At 41.9% G+C, this 19596-nt stretch overlaps 1 protein-coding gene across 1 annotated transcript in view; it reads left to right on the top strand.

Annotated features, from left to right (window-relative positions):
* Positions 1-19596, top strand: part of IntS11 (integrator complex subunit 11) — a 379978-nt gene that overhangs the window by 214232 nt on the left and 146150 nt on the right. The window contains exons 10-11 of the mRNA XM_080275659.1: positions 10713-10844; positions 14677-14931. Coding sequence (XP_080131785.1) covers positions 10713-10844; positions 14677-14931 — 387 coding nt within the window. The remainder of the gene's footprint in view (positions 1-10712; positions 10845-14676; positions 14932-19596) is intronic.

Raw genomic sequence — 19596 nt, forward strand, 5'->3', positions numbered from 1 at the left:
CTACTACTTTTTTTTTTTTTTCGATAATAATCACCTCCATCCATTGGTGAATTATATTGTGAAGATCAAAACCAACCTTCCTAATACAGTTCACCATTTGGAGTTGTAATGTGAAGGTTAACGCTAACCCTCATATTACTTTCCGTTGGCCCCAAGCACGCCAACGGCTGTGGTTACCAACCATCTACAGTACTATTACTATTATTATTTTATTTATTTTTATTGATATTACATTGTAAATAAAGACATTAAACTATTGGAGTCGCTGGTCTATGCGACTCTCGACCACTGTAGTTTCGTAATCCATACCCGCCAGAGAGACAGGCCTGAGGGCTGATGATCTTGTGCCTCTGAGACATAGCAGAGCAGACCTCACGAGGGAGAATGAGAGTCGACATCTCATCCAGGCCATAACAGAACTCTGCGGTTGACGTTTCTTCTCAGAAAGAACCTCTGCCAGTCTCGAATAGAATGTCACTGCCTCTGGACCCATCCCACCTGATGTCGTGAACACAAGGGGAGTGAATCGACCGTGGTCCACATGTTGGATCCTTTCTTGATAGTTTCTATTTTTTTCTTGCTCATTCCTCTTGTGTGCAGCTTCGAGAGACAGTTCACGATGACATGCTGCCATGGGATCGAATATCCTGATGTCGAAGAACGCCCTCTGCCCACGTGTCCAGAAACCTCGAGCACTGACATCCACTCTTGCATCATTTGATGTGTTTGCTGTTCTGTGGGTGAAGTGCTCGCCGTCCAGGGGTAGCAGAGCTGGCTCAATTGTGACATCATGGCATATTTCCTGCAGCATTTTGGCAGTGAGGTCGTGTACTTCATCGTGTCGGATGCAAACAAAGCCTCCCTTCTTGCATACCATTGCATGGTTTGCATCAAAGGCAGTGCCACAAGCACAGTGTTGAGGTAGGTTCTCTATTGGCCACCCATATCTCAAGGCTATGGCATCAATAAATTCTTGTTTGTTGAAGTGGAAGCCTTTTGCCTTGAGAGGCAGGGTTGTGAGCCAGTTCGATGCCCCAACCTCCTGTGCAATTTCAACTCTTCTGCATTGGTCCGGTGTTAGATGTTCGATTATGTGCTGCAGTTGGTCTTTTTGTCTTGCTTCATGCTCCTTGCTTATCTGTGTCTTTATGTCTTTCTGCCTTTGGTGGTCGATTTCACTCGTCTCAACCTGGGCGCAGATCTTCTGTGACAAGGATTCGGTGAGCCCGAGTGAATTTCTGTGTTCATAGCTTGCCACGGCTACTGGATTTATAATGCCAAGGCCTCCCATCCTGGGTGGTAGTGCTAGAAGATCCCTCTCTTCTGGTGTGGGGATGTGGCCATTGGTTAGAGATGGGAGGAATGAATCCCTGATTGCATCCTCCAGTGGTTGTAGCAGCAACTCGATGTCTGGTATGGTCCTCATCACGAAGGTCCACTTGTGCTTTACACCATAGGTAAATGCACTGTATGCTGCATGGGGTTCTGTTTTTACGTGGCTGGATAGTGTATGAATTTCTTCTACCCATGTCTTTACCTTGTCACTCACATATTTGTCTTTGAATTCCTTAGTTCCAATCACAGCCCCTAGATGCCTCTGACCTTCCTTAGTGACTATCAAGTTGTGCCTCTAAATGCTTCTTGTGCATCTTGATAGTAAGCTGGTTTCACGATCAAGATGGACTTACTGGCATTAGGGTAGTAACCTATTTCAGGGCCATGAGATGTTACAAGGTCCCACCATTTCCTCACATCCTCAACCTTGCCAGCACCCGTGAGATCATCTGCATAGGCTACCTGTTTTACATTGGTGGCCTCGTATTTGATCTGTTGTTGCAGCACTGTCATCGCCAGGGCGTACATAGCCATGGCAACGGGGTCCCCCTGGGTAGTTCCTTCTGTGGACTGGATTACACCGACGTCGTGAGCCGCTGTCTTACCCACAATGTAGAGGTCTGCTGGTTCTTTGTAGGTGTTTTCCACATATTGGGCAAATGCTGGACATTTAACCTTGATATTGTGCAGCATTGCCTCCCGGTTGATGGAATTAAATGCATTTGAGGCATCAACTAATAATACTGCCTCACAGTCCTCTTCCTCAAATATTTTCCTCATGGAGTGAACTGCTGCCTCACCTCCTGCCGGCTGGCCTGCACACACCTGGAGGTTGCCAACTGCCTGCTTCACATCATCATTCACCACCTCCATGATGCATTTTCCTATAATCCGTCTTAAGACTTCACCCACCCCGATGGGCCTGCATCCAGGATTCTTATCAAGGGGGATTAGTCTGCAAGCCGTCAGTGCTTCGATGTTACTGCACTGACTTGAAGCCAGCTTCCTTGCCAGTGAGGCAATGGTGTTACATAGGTCTGTTGCTGCCTCCCCAAACTTAATGTTACTGAGGATTACTCGCCAAGATTTTGCATCCAGGCCTAACGGTCCTGCCCCTCCCTGTGTGTGCATTGCCTTCCGCCACACCATATCTCCAGTTATCCTGTCATATATGATGGGATTGGGAGGAGTGTAGTTGCCGTCAAGCTTTGACTGGGCACTTGCTTGTCGTGCAGTCGGATGTTTTTCTTTTAGCTGTTGCATTGTTTCATCTGTCAGGTCAAGTACTCTGTTTGGTGATTCAGCTGACAGGGATCTTGTTGCCATTGAGACCTTCCCCTGTTTCATCTTGCTGCCAAAAATCCTTGCCACATCGCTGGTATTCTGATTTCTTCTGCCTCTGTTGTTTATTCTCATCTGCAAGGCCCTTGCTTCCCCAAGTAGGTTGGCGATTTCACCTCTTTTCCATGTTTCAACCCGCCTTTGGATGGCCTTAATATTTTCTGCAAAGCTAGCTCTCGGGCGGGTCTTGTTGAGGAAGAGATGTGGTATTAGTGCAAGGACCTTAAGAGAGAATGAGGCAATGGGTGAGTTATTGTTGTAGTTGGCTATCAGGCGAGTGATTTCCTTGATCATGTCAGTTGTAGCATTGCATTTGGGAGGTTCAAAAAGGTTACTTGAGGACCATCCAACTATTTCATTATATGTGGTGTTCACCCAGGTTACTGCATTTTCTCGGGATTTGCCCATCCAGTATGTGGGACGACCTTCTCGCACAGACCTTTGAGGCTGTTCTGCTTCCTCGTTGTTTGTTTCACTACCGTTCTGAGGACGTATAATACCTGGATGATTCCCTCTTTCATGCACTCCTCTATGGTGGTCTTCATCCTGAGTTTCATTTCTATTATAAACCTCCTGATGTTCCTCACCCCCAGCTTCACTACTATTCACTTCCCCATGGTCATTTAACCCACCCAGCGCTTCCATATCTCTCGCATCTTGGCGTCCATCCCTATCCCTCGCTTCACCACGGGGTCTTTCACCACCACGCATGTCCGTGTGATTGTGCATATTGTCAGTGACCGCCCCATCAATTTCCATGTCACCAATCTGTCGCCCGCCATGTTGGAAGCGGTCAAGTGCCGCTTCTGGTGGGCTGTGATTCCCTAACACATTCATACAGAAAGGTCCCATCCTACAGTATGTACACGGTGACCTATTTGTTGCACATGAGCACCTGATACACTTATGCTGCCTACTGGAGCACTGACAACAATACTGTGGGGTGGCCATGGTGTTAAAGTTTTTATACTGTGGTACAGTATTAATAATAATAATTATGGCTATTTTTTGTAGTACTGTACTTTTAAATGAGAATTAAATATAACGTTACTAGAACTACAATTTTACTATACCAATTTTAAATTAAGGTTTGATATAAGTGAAGAATGGCTTGTTTTACTTCTGTGTTTGTAGATAATATGATTAAGTTATGAAGCAGTTTGCTCGTTTTTCTCTAGTTTTGCATATCAGTTAATATCTAATTGTTCTGTTTTATACTAATAATCGACTGAACTGATAATGATATGTATTTAAAGTTTGATATGAAGTAAAACAACGCTTCTTTGTTCAAGGGTTAAGTAGGTGGCCAATTGGTGTGGTGCAATAATGTGGAGCCTTGTTTATTAGTAATGGGTCTTCAGGCGTTAAGGTGTAGGGGTGAGGGTGGTGTGTGGCGTAGCGGCAGTGTGTGTGTGTGTAGTTTAGTGACATTGGGTCTTCGGACGCTATGGTATAGGGGTGAGTGTGGTGTGGTGTGTGGCGTTGGGACAGTGTGTGTGCGTGTGTGTGTGTTGGTGTTGTGACATGTGATGTGTGGTTGTGGTGTGGTAAGATAGAGGCACCTTGGTTTACTAAGGCACATTGGCATTAACAAGGTTTTTTTAGTATTTCTTTTGAATATAAAAGAGAATTTTGAGAGGGTTGAGTAAGTAGTTCTAGTGTGTAATTTTATGGAGTTTACATTAGCCCTATTATACAGATATTATATTAAAAATACTCTTATTACTATTGTATTTAATAATAATAATGTGCTTAAAACTAGGGTACTATGTTTAAATTTGTTATTTAATTGAAGTTATATTTATTAATTTTATTTATTAAAATTAAAGTTTTAATTACTACTGTACTGTTTATTATTATATTATAGACTTATCTACTGTGATTGGTTATATATTTATATGATGAGATTCTATGTATAATATGTTTTATAGTTATTTAAGAACAGTCATTGTGTGTGTGTCTGTATGTATGATGTGTTTACAATACAGTGTCATCTAAGGTGTGTGTAAGATTCCCTACCTAAATGTTTTTGTATACCACACTTCTATACCACCTGGCTATGCTGGTGGTGTGTATGTAGGTGATTGTTGTATAGTTAGTGGTAGTTGTTATTATATTTAGTGTTTGATACAGTGTTTATAAAGTATTATTAGGTGGTGTGTATGCTAGTGATCAGTGGGTGATATTCAGTGTGTGGTAACAGCTGATGTGTTAGGGAAATGGAGTTAGTGCTCCAAGGATAATGGAGTGAGCAAGAGGTGTGTGACAGGCATCCCACGTCTCATTGTTATTTTTGGACAAAGTTAATAATTGAAAAATAGGCTTCATAGAGGTATTTATTTTGTAAGTGAGGGTGGCGATACTTATATTCTGGGTGTGTGGGGCAGCGCACATGTGGCGGCGGGGTCCCGGGTGGCTGATGATATAATGTATGGTGTTGACACCAGTCCAGATAACCCTCTCAGGTCAGCACCTCGCTCGCTAACGGTCCCTGCACACACACACACACACACCCTTCCTGTCCCTCACACCGTAGTTATCACAATTTTTCACATTTTACAAGCAATATATAGCTGATATTTAAGATTTTCTTTCACATATGCATCAGTGTCCACTTAATGCTGGAGTGGGTATCAATTTCTAAGAGCCCACAATCATTTTTACTATGATTTCGAGACGATAACACAGAGCGCCTGGCACACGTCCTCTCACTCCACCACCACCGCCGCCGCCGCCACCACCACCACCACCACCAGCACCACCACCACCACCACCACCACCACCACCACCACTACTTAAAGGGGCTCAATACTAACCTCTTGTGCACACCATTTGGTGGAAAACTCATCACTTAAATCCCCATTCACCCTTACCTGGAATATGGCCATAACCACCCTAAGCAGCCACTCCATGACCTCAAGCTTTCACATTGCCCACTTCACCACCTCTGTACGGACTGTGTCAGAGGCATTCTCCAAATCAACAAAAACAAAGTACAGTTCCCTTTTCTTTCCTATATATTTTTCCTGAAGCTGTCAAACAATGAATATGGCATCAGTGGTCCCTTTTCCTGACATAAACCCAAACTGCACCTCATGAATATTATCCCATTCTCTAATCACACTGTCTAGAACTCTCTCCATAACCTCTATGCCCCTAAAATTTCCTCTTTCCTGGGCATCATCCTTCCCTTTGCACACATACGATTATAGTCTTCCACCAATCATCTTTAACAACACGGTCATATATAATCGTAGTTATCAGGTCAGTGACTAACCTCATTCCTTTATCTCCTGAGGCCTTCATCATTTCAGCAGTCAACCCAGACTCACCTGCTGCCTTCCCCACCTGCATCCTGCCTATTGCTCTGCTCACAGTAGCAGTGTCAATTAAAGGCCAAGGGCCAAACACTGGATCTGCTGGCTCCAAACCTTCCCTGTCCCAGTCAAACTCCTTATTCAACAACTGGCTGTAATGCGCTTTCCATGCGACTTTAATATCCCCACTGTTCACCACTACCCTTTCCTTATCATTCTTCGCACACTGCCAACCTACCATGTCCCTGTTCTCCCTTTTCATCTGACTACCACCTTAAATATCACGTTCTTCCTGTCCACTGAATATATGTTATCAAGTAAAAGTCTCTGTGACTCAGACTTCATCCTGTAAACCTCTTTTCTAGCCCTGCACTTCAGAGCCAAGTATTCCTTTCTGTTACCACCCTTCTTCCATTCCCGGGAGAGCCTTCTTTTCTCCTTAACTGCAGCTTGTACACCCTCATCCCTTCACCAAGTTACTTTACAATATGTCTTGGTGGGCCTCTTGTCCATCCACATACTGAATCAGTAACTCACAAGAAATTGCCCGTGAGGGCTCTGTACTGTTCATTGACACTTCTATCAGCATCTCCCTGTTCAGCCATCACTCTCCTCATCTTCCCATAGAAGGCATCCCTTACTGCTTAGTTTTTCAGCTTCTGTAGTTTCCTCCTAGGTGCATAGGTCCTCTTTTTCATCATCCACTCCTTAAGTACCATGTCACATATCAATAACTTGTGTTGCTGCACACACTTCTCACTCCCAGTAACTTTAACAATCCTTTCTGTATAAAGGTAAAAGGTAAAGATGAGGGCAGTGCCATGAGGTGCTTTGCTGCATAGCTCATATTCATAACTTTGAATTTGTTGTTCAGACATTAAAATTTAGTGGGATGATATCTGGTATGGATACCTACATGGAATGTAAGGGGTGCAAAAGATGAGGTGAAAGAAAGAGAGATTGTCCAGGAGCTTGAGGGTGCAAAAGTGGGTGTATGTGGATTAACTGAAACTAAATGATGAGGTGAAAGTGTGAGAGAATGGGAATATGGATGGGATATACTGTATGTGCAGGAGTAGGCAGGAGTGAGAGGGCAAAAGAAGGAGTGTGTATTGTTGTGAGTAACAGATGGAAGGAGAATATAAGAGAGTATGGATCACTTGGCTCAAGGATTGTGTGGGTAAGATTGAAAGTTGGACTACAATTGCGGATGATTGTGTGTGTGTGTATGCGCCAACTCAAGATCATGCAAGCAGAGTGAGAGAAGAGTTCCGGACAAATGCGGAAGCATGTGTGGAATACTTTGAAAGGATTGAGAGAGTGTTCTTGATTGGAGATATGAATGGAAAAGTAGGGAATGTGAAGGTGGATGGAGTAGTTGGTGAGTGGGGTGTGCCTGCAGAGATGAATGAGAATGGCAGTGCTTTAGTGGACATTTGGGGTTGGTGATAGCTAATACCCTCTTCAGGCAGAAAATGATCCAGGCGAGTGATGAGAAGGGTGGGTGGTGAACTGAATGAACAGAAGGCAATGATTGATTATGTGTGTGTGTGGATGAAAGGATGAGAAGGTGTGTAATGGGTGCAAGAATATATAGAGGTTGGGGGAGTGGACTTTTGGACCACTACTTGGTAATCTTCAGAATCAAAGTACAAGTGAAGTGCAGAAATAGAAGAAGGGAAGGACAGGAGGAAATAGTTCATACAGGGAGGGTGGAAAAGCTACAAGAGGATGGAAAAAGGGCAGAATATAAGGGGGAAGTGGAAGAGCGATTGGGTAAATATGGATTGGAGCAGATGGGGGATGTGGAAGGTGTGTGCAAGATATTCGCAGAAGAAATCTGTGCAGCATGTGAGGTGGTGTGTGGGGTGAAGAGAAGATGAAAGGAGGTGCAGGGAAGAGCATGGTGGAATGAAGAGGTGAGAGAGGCTGTGGCACAAAAGAAGAAAGCATATATTGAGTGGATGAGAAACGAGGGTGGAAGTAGTTGCGAGATGGAGAGAGTTATATGTAGAGAGGAAGAGAGAGGTGAAAAGATTAGTAAGAGAGAGTAAGAAGAGAGTGGATGAGGAATTTGGAAGGAATTTGAGTGTAAAGTGGAGGGAATGTAAGAAAATGTTCTGGAAAGAGGTAGAGGGAGTCAGACAGGGTTCCAAAGAAGTTAGTTGGGGAGTGAAAGATAAAAATGGTAGATTACTAGTGTAGAAGGGAGCAGATGGAGAGAACACTTTAATGAATTGTTAAACATAGAGAAGGAAAGTACTGTATAAGTGGCTGGGGAATGGCTGGGAGGAGGAGGGATGTGAGAGTGGAGGAAGAAATCAGTACAATGGAAGTTGTGGAAGCAATGAAGAAAGGTAAAATGGGGAAAGCCCCAGGAATTGATGGAGTGTGTGTGGTGAAATGCTGAAGCATGGGAGAGAGATAGTAGTAGAATGGATGTGGAAGATGTGCAGGTTGGCCTGAGAGGAAGGTAGAGTCATGGAGGATTGGAAGTCAGGTATAATTGTTACCCTGTACAAAGGAAAAGGGGAAAAGGAAGTGTGTGGTAATCATAGGGGCACTTGTCTTCTTAGTGTAATAGGAAAAGTATATGGTAGGATTCTTATTGACAGAGTTAGGGAAATACAGAGAATTAATTGGTGAAGAACAGGGAAGTTTTAGGAAGGGAAATGGTCATGTAGATCAGATATTCATTCTTAGATCTTTAGTGGAAAAATTTCTAGAGAGGGGAAAGAAATTGTATGTGGCCTTCATGGGTTTGGTGAAAGCATATGACAGGGTGGATAGACAAGGATTGTGGAAAGTATTAAGAATATATGGAGTAGATGGGAAGTTGTTGAAGGCCGTGAAGAGTGTGTATAATGGTGCTAAGGCTGCAGTGCGTGTGGATAGTGAACTGAGTGAATTTTTCTTTTTGAAGGTTGGGTTGAAACAGGAATGTATCATGTCTCCATGGTTGTTCAGTCTGTACATGGCTGGGGTTATAAAAGAGATACAAGGTAGGGCAGTGGATGTTGGAGCGGCCCTAGTGAGAGAGGGCAGTGTTTGGAAACTCCCTGTACTGTTGTTTGCAGATGATACTGTGTTGTTAAGTGAAGACAAAAGGGCACTGCAAGGCTGGGTGAATGAGTTTGGGAGAGTGTGTAAGAAACGGAATCTAAAGGTGAATGTAGGAAAGAGTAAAGTTATGGTCTTCGAGAGAAGTGAAGTCAGTGAATGCACAGTGAGGTTGGATGAGGGTAGTGTGATGAGTAAGGATGCAAGTTTGGAGGGTGAAGTGCTTGAAAGGGTGCAACAGGGGAGAAAAGTTGCTGGTTCCTTGAAAGCAGTGATAAGAAACAAGGAAGTGAGCATAGAGGTGAAAAAGCAACTACATGACAGCAATTGTTATACCAACTCTAATGTATGGAAGTGAAGCTTGGACCTTGCTGGAGGGACAGAAGTCAAGAGTGAGAGCAGTGGAAATGAGTTTTTTGAAAGGAGCGTGTGGAGTCACATGGAGAGACAGACTGACAAATGACGAAGTGAAGGAGCGTTTTGGTGTGGATGTGGATGCGATAGGAAACGTTAGGAGAAACACACAAAGGTGGTTTGGCCATGTGGAGAGGATGGAGAGTGAGAGACTGATGAGGAGTGTGTATGTGAGTGGGGTGGAGGGGGGGGGGAAGGGGGAGGCCGAGGATGAGGTGGAGGGATGGAGTGGAGAGGTATATGAGAGAGGGGGGTGTGAGCTGGGAGCAGGGCAATGAAATGGCAGGGGACAGGGCGACATTGAGGCAATTTTTTTGTGGCCATCCCTTACGGGATTAAAGCATCTGACAGTAGACAGATAGATAGATATATCTCTGAGAAACATAAGTCTCTCTAATTTCAATACTGTACAGGTGTGTGATTTTTTAGAGATGTCTATCATTATGATAAATATGGGAAGTGGTGGTTGGAGAACCTGGTGGCAAAGTGATAGAGGAGTGAACTATGAATAGATTTTGAATCACTTCTGGATGTGAGGAGAATAATTACTGAATTCATTGATAGTCTTTACAATGCTTGTGTAACACAACTGAAGGAGTTAGAAACATTTTTCTGTAATGGTAATCCCTGCATTGCTGTTTTATTTTCCCAACTGTCAGACAATTTTGTTCAATTTTAGGAAGACCTCTTTGGGGAGAAGGGGTTAAAGTAATCTTAAAAGTATGTTATTTGGTGACAACGTTGATCTCCAAAAAATAATAAGGTAAGCATGCATTGTTCTCATTAATTTTGCATCTGTGCTGCAGGGTAAAAATTTACTAATAAATTACCTAAAGAGGCAATAATGATATGGTTAAACAGTGCATGATTGTACTGTCCTACTTGCCTGACAAACCTGAAATAGAAATTTATGGATATATACTGTATTTCTGCAGTACCTGATAATTTTGCAGCACACTATGACTGAAGAGCTGATCATTGGTAGATAGTGAGAACTGTCTAGTAGTGGGCCAATGTACTTTGCCTGTTATTGAGTGCGGTGTTACTGTTTGTTTGATTTGCACTACTGAGGTTTCTTGCATATACACTGACCCCCTGATACTGAATTCACCATAATGTTTCTGTATAGTATATGATTTTGTAATCTGCAGTGAGATGAGATTTCGTGTGTGTTAATGAGAGCTCTAAAGCTGTTATGCCTCTGCTGCAGGATAGATAATTTTTATGTCTCTCTCTTCTTGGCAGTACATGTCATTTAGTGCTCATGCTGATGCCAAGGGTATCATGCAGCTGGTGCGGCACTGTGAGCCACGCAATGTGTTGTTGGTGCACGGGGAGAATGCGAAGATGGAGTTCCTCATGCAGAAGATCATGCAGGTCAGGAACTGTATTTATAACTCTTGTACACTTGAGTTGTGTATAAGTTGTATATGCAGTCAGCTGTCAAAAATATGGCATGCTTTGGGAAAATGACTTGCCTGGATTTCTGTAATCTTCATCATCATCATCATCATCATCATCATCATCGTTGATGGCAGCGGTAGTGGCATCATTATCTAGGCATTTCCCACCCTAAGTAGATGTGAGATAGGGTCCAGTGAGCCAGGAAAAAACATAATAGAGTAAGGTACTAACCAACTTTGCCCAACTGAATGGACCACACTCCCATTCACTCACCACTCAAGCCCTCGGAATCCTGGTTCCATCCGATAGGGAGAAAAATTATTGATTTCTAATTAATCAGTTGTGAAGTATATGTACTGCAGTGGCTAAATGACTTGGCATGATGCAGCTAGTGTTAGACTAAAGCTTAAAGTTGCTGCAACACAGTGTTCCCATACTACACCAGCTAGTTAGTGTGCTGTTTTAAAAGTTAGGTTTCCTTTTTAACTACTCTGCTATGAAACTTCAAAGTAGGAGCATAAAATGAGATATCTTGTAGTGGTATCACTCGGTAGTACACGAATTGATATAGAAATAGTCTGTAAGAAAGTCAGCTTCAAGGAACACCCACTTGCATTTGAAAAATAAAAATAACAAAAACCATTTTACCCATTTAAGCTGAATGAGATGGATTATTATGGAAAAAAAAAAAATACAACCTGCATGATGTTTCATATCCTGTGTGACATTTGGAAATTGGAGTTATATGCTAATGACTCATTTGTGTGATCTTGATACAGTACAGACCCTGAGATTGGATTACCTGGGTCCGAAGGCTTTAAAGAAGAATGGAAAATTTTGGAGTGTAGAATTTGTGTTTACTAATGAGTAAATCATGTGATTAATTGCATAGAGTACCGTAAACCGTAGATATAGTGAAGTACAGTTTACTAATAATTTACACCTCTTTGTACAGGTCTTCCCCTACTTACGAATGGTCAACATATAAATTTTCGCACTTACGAATTTGTACTTTCAGTAAAATATTCAATAAATTACATGGAATTACATTAGATATTCAACACTATTATAAAATAGACTTTGTGTTAATGATTTTCCCAACTGTAGGCTAATGTAAGTGTTCTAAGCACATTTAAAAGGCCCTAAGCTTGGCTAGGCTATGATGTTCGGTTGGTTAGGTGTATTTAATGCATGTTCGACTTACGAAAAAATCGACTTACGAGCAGTGTCTCAAAATGTAACCTATTCATAAGTAGGGGCAAACCTGTATTCACGTCTAAAATATATACAGTAATCCCGCATATTTCGCGGTAGTTACGTTCTTGTAACCCCCGCGAAAAATCAATTCCGCGAATACTCTATTAACAATTGAATCTTGCACTTGTGTCCACCATGCTGCCCATCACGCAGTCCATGTCCATACTGGTTGCGAGACAAATTAGACAATTCGCCGTCAGACAATTCCCCGTCAAAACATGGACGATTCCCCTTCAGAACAATTCGCACCCTGGACGATTCCCCGATTCTATAAATATACTAATCAATACTTTTATAAATATACTTATTATTAATTAATCAATACTGTACTTTAATAACTATATTTCAGGGGGATCCAGCAAAGTCTATATTCAGTAGCGTAGGTTCTGGATATTATTTATTAGTTGCACCTTTAGTCAATAATTAACTTGTTTCTTCCTCGCTGTAGTCGCCTTTGAATTATATTCTAGCGTCACCCATAGCCATCTTCATTAATGAAGGCGAATTGTCTTGTGTTTGTTGTGACTGCGAAATGCCCCGAAACCTCCATACTCATCCCGAAATACCTTCTTACAAGATTGAAAGCACATACTCCATTATGAAGGAAAAACGTAAACACCGTACTGTAATACACAATTATCTACACATTTATTCACAAAACAGTACAAAATAAAAAGATGCATTAACTGGTGATAGCAAACACTCGCACGGTCGTTTCTTTGCTTGTCCAGTAACACAATTTTCTCTGCTGTCATAGCTTTTCTTGATCGTTTTGTCACTTTGGAGTTCTTACTAATTGTATTATTAGCCTTTGGTGAGGCTGGCTTACGTCCTGGGGCCATGTGGAAAGCAAGTGGGAGGCAAGAGGCTCATATCATAGTGCGGTTACAAGTACACCAGACACGTAAGGCAGTCAGGCGTGGACTGAGCAATGTGGGGCAGAGAGCAGTGTTGCCATATCCAAACAACGAAATTATGTTAGGGCAATGAAAAAATTATGCTAGATTGAGCAAATTTGTTCCAAGTAAAAAATGATTTATGCTAACTTGAAGCTAAATGGTAAAATTCTATACATTTTCGTGCAACATATTAATTATGTATTGTTTACTATGAAAATATTAAAATGAACCTACATACAGTAAGAGGATAAATATCGGTTTTCTGCCCATACTGCTTTTTCCCACGAAACTTACCTTATTCTGATGGATTTTGATGTGATTCATTCGATTTTGAGCATCATTTCCGTCGGAAATAACCAGATTTTGTGATGACCCCCCCCCCATCCCCCTGCAATAATGGGGGATCTTTGGGGAATCGGGGGTTATAGGGAGGGGGGGAAACACAGAAAATGGTCATTTCCGACTGAAATGAAGCTGAAAATTGAATGAATCATACCCAAATCCATTGGAAAAACCTAGGTTTCATGGGTAGAATACAAAGCTCAAACTTATCCTAACCTAACCGAACCAAACCGAACCTAACCTAAAACCTAACCTAACCTAACCTAATCCAACCTAACCTAACCTAATTCAACCCAACCAAGCCCAGACTGAAAGTAACCAACTATTCAAACACCTTACCTTATTTGTCTCTCTCTCTCTCTCTCTCTCTCTCTCTCTCTCTCTCATTTGTAGCTTTTATAAAATTATTCCAAAAATATTCCATTCCATTCTAAATTATGCTAGAATGATGCTAAAACTTCTAATATGCTAAAAAATATTCCAGACTCGAAAATTTGATCAAAATTATGCTAAAAGAATAAAATTATGCTAGATATGGTAACACTGGCAGAGGGGCCGCGGGAAAGGGACAGAGGGTGACGTGAGATTACCGCGCTACAATCGGAAGCTGCGGGAATTTCAAATATTTTGTTTTCTGTATATTCAAGGATATTTTAGTTGAACCTATTAATGCTAAGAAAATCCGCGAGGGGGCAAAACCGTAGACAAAAAATCCGCAAAAAATGCGGGATTACTGTATATACCGTACATATATGACTCCACAGATATACATTGATTGTGTGAGGAGAGGTGATATCAGCATCCCTTTTTGGAAAGAGGACTTTTTTAGAAATCAGAGTTTTAAATTTGAGAATTTTTACTGTGGTTACTGTGGCTTTTTAGGTACAGATATTTTTGTTTTCCATTTTCCTCTTATTTACTACATTGTATATATGTATATTTCCATCAAAATCATTGTTTTGATGATGATTGGTGTATAGGCAGTCTTCATTATAAGGCAGGGATGTGTTCTAAAATACTGTACCACTACCTTTTTCCTTACAACTTTTTCATTATAAGTCAGGGATGTGTTCTAAAGTGCCACAGCTTTTCCCATACAACCTGTAAATTGGGAGCAACTAGCAGATCAGCTTCATAAGTGGCATTGGAACTTTAGGAGGCAAATTTTTTACTTTATTAGATCTAATATATATATATATATATATGTGTGTGTGTGTGTGTATATATATCTATATCTGTCTATCTATCTATACTGTTATATATATATTTACATCTACAGTATATTTATTATATTTTTGCCATCTTAGGAATTCAACATCAACTGCTACAAACCGGGGAATGGTGAGACATGTCACATTTCTGTTCCTTCCAACATGGATGTCGAAGTGTCACTGCCTCTCTTGAAGCATACTATATCCACCCCCTCCCCTACCCTGCCTCTTTCTTCTTCCTCTGACACTACATCAGCCTCCACTCCAACGTCTGCTGCCGGAAAGTGGAATGAGGAGACAGTGGCAAAGAAACAAAAAATCCTACATGGTGTGTTAATTATGAAAAACAATGTGAGTACATTCTTGTTTCTTATTTAAAAAAAAAAAAAAAAAAAAAAAAAAAAAAGTAAAGCCTCCTTTTTATAACCATGTTTCTTCTCTGATATAGCAGCTAAATGGTGTTATGAATGAAATGCCTGAGTTAGTTCAAAGTAGCATCAGGGTCAATTGAGTGATTATTTTTCCTGCTACCCCAAGACAGTTTTATTCATAGAGACCTCCTGAACTAAAACAGTTAGAAACAGTGTGCATTTACAGCATCAGTTTGATGTCTTCTTAATTTTGTTTGTGATGCTACCCCATGCTTATAGTTTGCTAAGAAGACCACTCAGATTGAAAGGGTTAGAAATAGTCACGATTACCCCATCATACCTGTGTTGTAGGTTGTCAGGTACTGTATAAGGGGTTTGTGTAGCCAGATGATTTTATTTAGCTTAACTGTTCCACTTTTTTTTTTTTCTCTCTGTAATAACAATTTCTCCCTCCAGATTACACAGGTCTGCAAAATTAGTCAGTAAAAAGTGTTTTAATTGAGTAATTATTTTTTATTGCACTAATGAACACAATAAAAAAGTACACTTAGAATGTTTCCATCACATCACATTTTAATGGATGCAAGAGCTTATAGAGGTTGGGGGAGTGGACTTTCTGACCACTACTTGGTGGTGGCCAGAATTAGGATTCAAGTAAGATGGAGGAATAGAAGAAGGGAAAGACGAGAGGAAGGAATAGTTGCAAGGAGAGTGGAAAGGTTACAAGAGGATGAGAAAAAGGCAGAGTATAGGAGAGAAGTGGAGGAACGATTGGGCAAATATGAATTGGAGCAGATGGGAGACGTGGAAGGTGTGTGTAGGATAGTTACAGAAGAAGTATGTGCAGCATGTGATGTGGTGTGTGGAAGGAAGAGAAGACGGAGGGGGGTGCAAGGAACAGCATGGTGGACTGAAGAGGTGAAACAGGCTGTGGCACAAAAGAAGAAAGCATACAATGAATGGATGAGAAATAGGGGCGTGGAAGAAGTTGAGAGGCGGAAGAGAGAGTTATATGTAGAAAGAAAGAGAGAGGTGAAAAGATTAGTAAGAAGAGAGTGGATGAGGAATTTGGAAGGAATTTGAGTGTAAAGTGGAGGGACTGTAAGAAAATGTTCTGGAAAGAGGTGAAAAGAGTAAGACAAGGTGGAAGTGAAGTTAGCAGGGGAGTGAAAGATAAAAATGGTAGATTACTAATGGAGAAGGGAGAAAAAGTGAGCAGATGGAGAGAACACTTTAAGGAATTGTTGAACGTAGGGGATGGAAGTAATGCGAGTATAAGTGGCTGGGGAATGGCTGGGAGAAGGAGGGAGGTGAGAAGACAGGAAGAAATCAGTAGGATAGAAGTTGTGGAAGCAATGAAGAAAGTTAAATCGGGGAAAGCCCCAGGAATTGATGGAGTATGTGGTGAAATGCTGAAGCATGGGGGAAAGATAGTAGTAGAATGGATGTGGAAGATGTGCAGATTGGCCTGGGAGGAAGGTAGAGTCCCGGAGGATTGGAAGTCAGGTATAATTATTCTCATGTACAAAGGAAAAGGGGAAAAAGAAGCGTGTGGTAATCATAGGGGCATTTGTCTTCTTAGTATAATAGGAAAAGTGTATGGTAGGATACTTATTGACAGAGTTAGAGAAAGAACAGAGAAATTAGTTGGAGAAGAACAGGGAGGCTTTAGGAAGGGAAGAGGTTGTGTAGATCAGATATTCATTCTTAGATCTTTAATGGAAAAGTTTCTAGAGAAGGGAAAGAAGTTGTATGCGGCTTTCCTGGATTTGGAGAAAGCATATGACAGGGTGGATAGACAAGGATTGTGGAAAGTGTTAAGAATATATGGAGTAGATGGGAAGTTGTTGAATGCTGTGAAGAGTATGTACGATGGTGCGAAGGCTGCAGTGCGTGTGGATGGTGAACTAAGTGAATTTTTCTCTTTGAAAGTTGAGTTGACACAGGGATGTGTCATGTCTTCATGGTTGTTCAATCTGTACATGGATGGGGTAATAAAAGAGGTACGAGGTAGGGCAGTGGATGTTGGAGTGGCCCTGGTGAGAGAGGATAGTGTTTGGAAACTTCCTGTACTGTTGTTTGCAGATGATACTGTGTTGTTGAGTGAAGACAAAGGGGAGCTGCAAGGCTTGGTGGATGAGTTTGGGAGAGTGTGTAAGAAACGGAATCTAAAGGTGAATGTAGGGAAGAGTAAAGTGATGGTCTTTGAGAGAGGTGAAGTCAGTGAATGTACAGCGAGGTTGGATGGTGAGGAATTGGAAAATGTGAGTACGTTTAAGTACTTGGGTAGTGTGATGGGTAAGGATGGAGGTTTGGAGGGTGAAGTGCTTGAAAGGGTACAGCAGGGAAGAAAGGTTGCTGGTTCTTTGAAAGCAGTGTTAAGAAACAGGGAAGTGAGCATGGAAGTGAAAAAGTTACTACATGACAGTATTGTGATACCAACTCTAACGTATGGAAGTGAAGCTTGGACGTTGTTGGAAGGACACAAGTCAAGAGTGAGAGCAGTGGAGATGAGTTATTTAAGAGAAGCCTGTGGAGTCACATGGAGAGACAGGCTGACGAATGAGGATATAAAGGAGCATTGTGGTGTGGATGTGGATGTGATAGGAAGCGTTATGAGGAACACACTGAGGTGGTTTGGCCATGTGGAGAGCTTGGAGGGTGAATGACTGACGAAGAGAGTGTATGTGAGCGAGGTGGAGGGGGGAAGAAGGAGGGGGAGGCCGAGGATGAGATGGAGGGATGGGTTGGAGAGGTATATGAGAGAGGGGGGTGTGAGTTGGGAGCAGGGCAGTGAAATGGCGGGGGACAGGGCGACTTGGAGGGGATTTGTTTGTGGCCACCCCAAACGGGATTGAGGCGTCTGGCAATAGATAGATAGATAGACATTTTAATAAAAACTTAAAAGAAATATAATTAAGCCTTTCAGGCACGTTGACGCGAATCACGTCTCATGTGTCTCTCCTGACAAACGCACATGGATGCAAATCGCATGAAAAAGCAGATACAAATTAACCAAAAATAAAGGTTTTGGGCGATTTGCATCAAATTTTGATGCATTCTAGTGGGTGCGTCTCTCCTCAGAAGTAAACCCTTGGAAATACTGTCATGGCCTGTATGGGACTGTGCAGAGCGGTAAATCTCAGTACCTCACGATCAGCCAGGCTGTAGGGTTGTGCTGTGTGTGACATATTGTGGTTTTATAATATCTATAGTGGTAGGTGGTGGCGACCGTCATCCACTCACTTGTAGTGCTGTCTACTTCTTCCTTAGCCTTTATCAATCTTTTTCTGTGCCTGCCCTCCTCTCTTCCTATTTCTCCCATCTTTCCTGTCACTGCTTATTACTTTTCTTTCCTTTACAGGTGGCTTTACATTGAGTGACAAGCCAAATGGTTTCCTGTTAACGAAGAAACCATTTACAACACTGGGTGGTAACCATATAACCAAACCATACGTGCTCTCTACGTGTCAACAAGTGGGTTGGTGAAGGGTTAGTGGCCCTCTCCGTTAAACAAATAACTCAAAGTCAAATGGTCACCCCTTATGGGATTATGGTGTCTGGCAATAGATAGATAGTTATTATCTATGAGTATATTGTGAACTGATTTTGTTGATGGAAAATATATATATATATATATGTTATATACAGTATATATATATATCTCGTAAAGCAGTGATGCCTGTTATCAGTCATTAGGCCTAGGGGCAGGACTCATGTAGCGGGGTTTCACCACTCTACTTCCCCTAGCCTCTAATGCTGTAAGGATATTTACATATATAGTGAAGCCAATGCCTAAACTGTATATTGTGTGAAAGATATAGTGGCTGGCTTTGTGAAATAATTGAACTAGCAGGTGTTACATACACCATAGCCATGGTCTGGAATGGGGCAGGCGTCACAAGTATGCCTTAGTCGGGAAGGGATTATGGAGGAGTTAGGGATGGAATAATTTTGATAGTGATATCATATTTGCACATGATGTAGTGTGAAATATACGTCCAGTATGCTGCGAGTGTTCGTGAAGAAGTGTGTGGTGTTCCATAATAGTAGTGCGTCGCACTCTCGAGACGAAGCTGCTGCGTCACGTTCACATGGTATGCCGTAGTCAGGAACGGAGTAATTGCGGAGGTAGGGATGGAATCATTGTGGTAGTCATGTATTTGCGTATGATTTAGTGTGAAATGTACGTGAAATTTGCTGCGAGTGTTTGTGAAGGGATATTTAGCATGCGTAGTGTATGTTAGCGGGGCCTTAGTGGAAAGAGGGCTGGGGAGGTAAAGGTGCCTAGCAATTACGGACATCAGTGAACAGGTACTGTACCATGCTCAGACGTCTGTTGATAACTTATAGTTTATGTGAAACGTTGGTGCAGTGTGCCACGAGTGTTTGTGGAGAAATTTTTTTGGGTGTATAGCATGTGTTAGTGGACCTTAATGGAAGGAGGCCAGAGGAGGTAAGGACACCGGGCAACCATGGACATCAATGAACAGGTACTGTACCGTGCTAAGACATTTGTTGATAACTTCTGGTTTATGTGAAACATTGGTGCAATGAGCCACGAGTGTTCATAGAGATATAGGTAGGATGTATATCATGTGCTGGGAGAACCTTAGGGGAAGGAGGGCAGAAAAAAAGAAAAAAA

Source organism: Coenobita brevimanus, chromosome 62 (assembly GCF_032717465.1).
Source record: "Coenobita brevimanus isolate Jiangsu-jjx chromosome 62, ASM3271746v2, whole genome shotgun sequence".
Taxonomy (NCBI): Eukaryota; Metazoa; Arthropoda; class Malacostraca; order Decapoda; family Coenobitidae; genus Coenobita; species Coenobita brevimanus.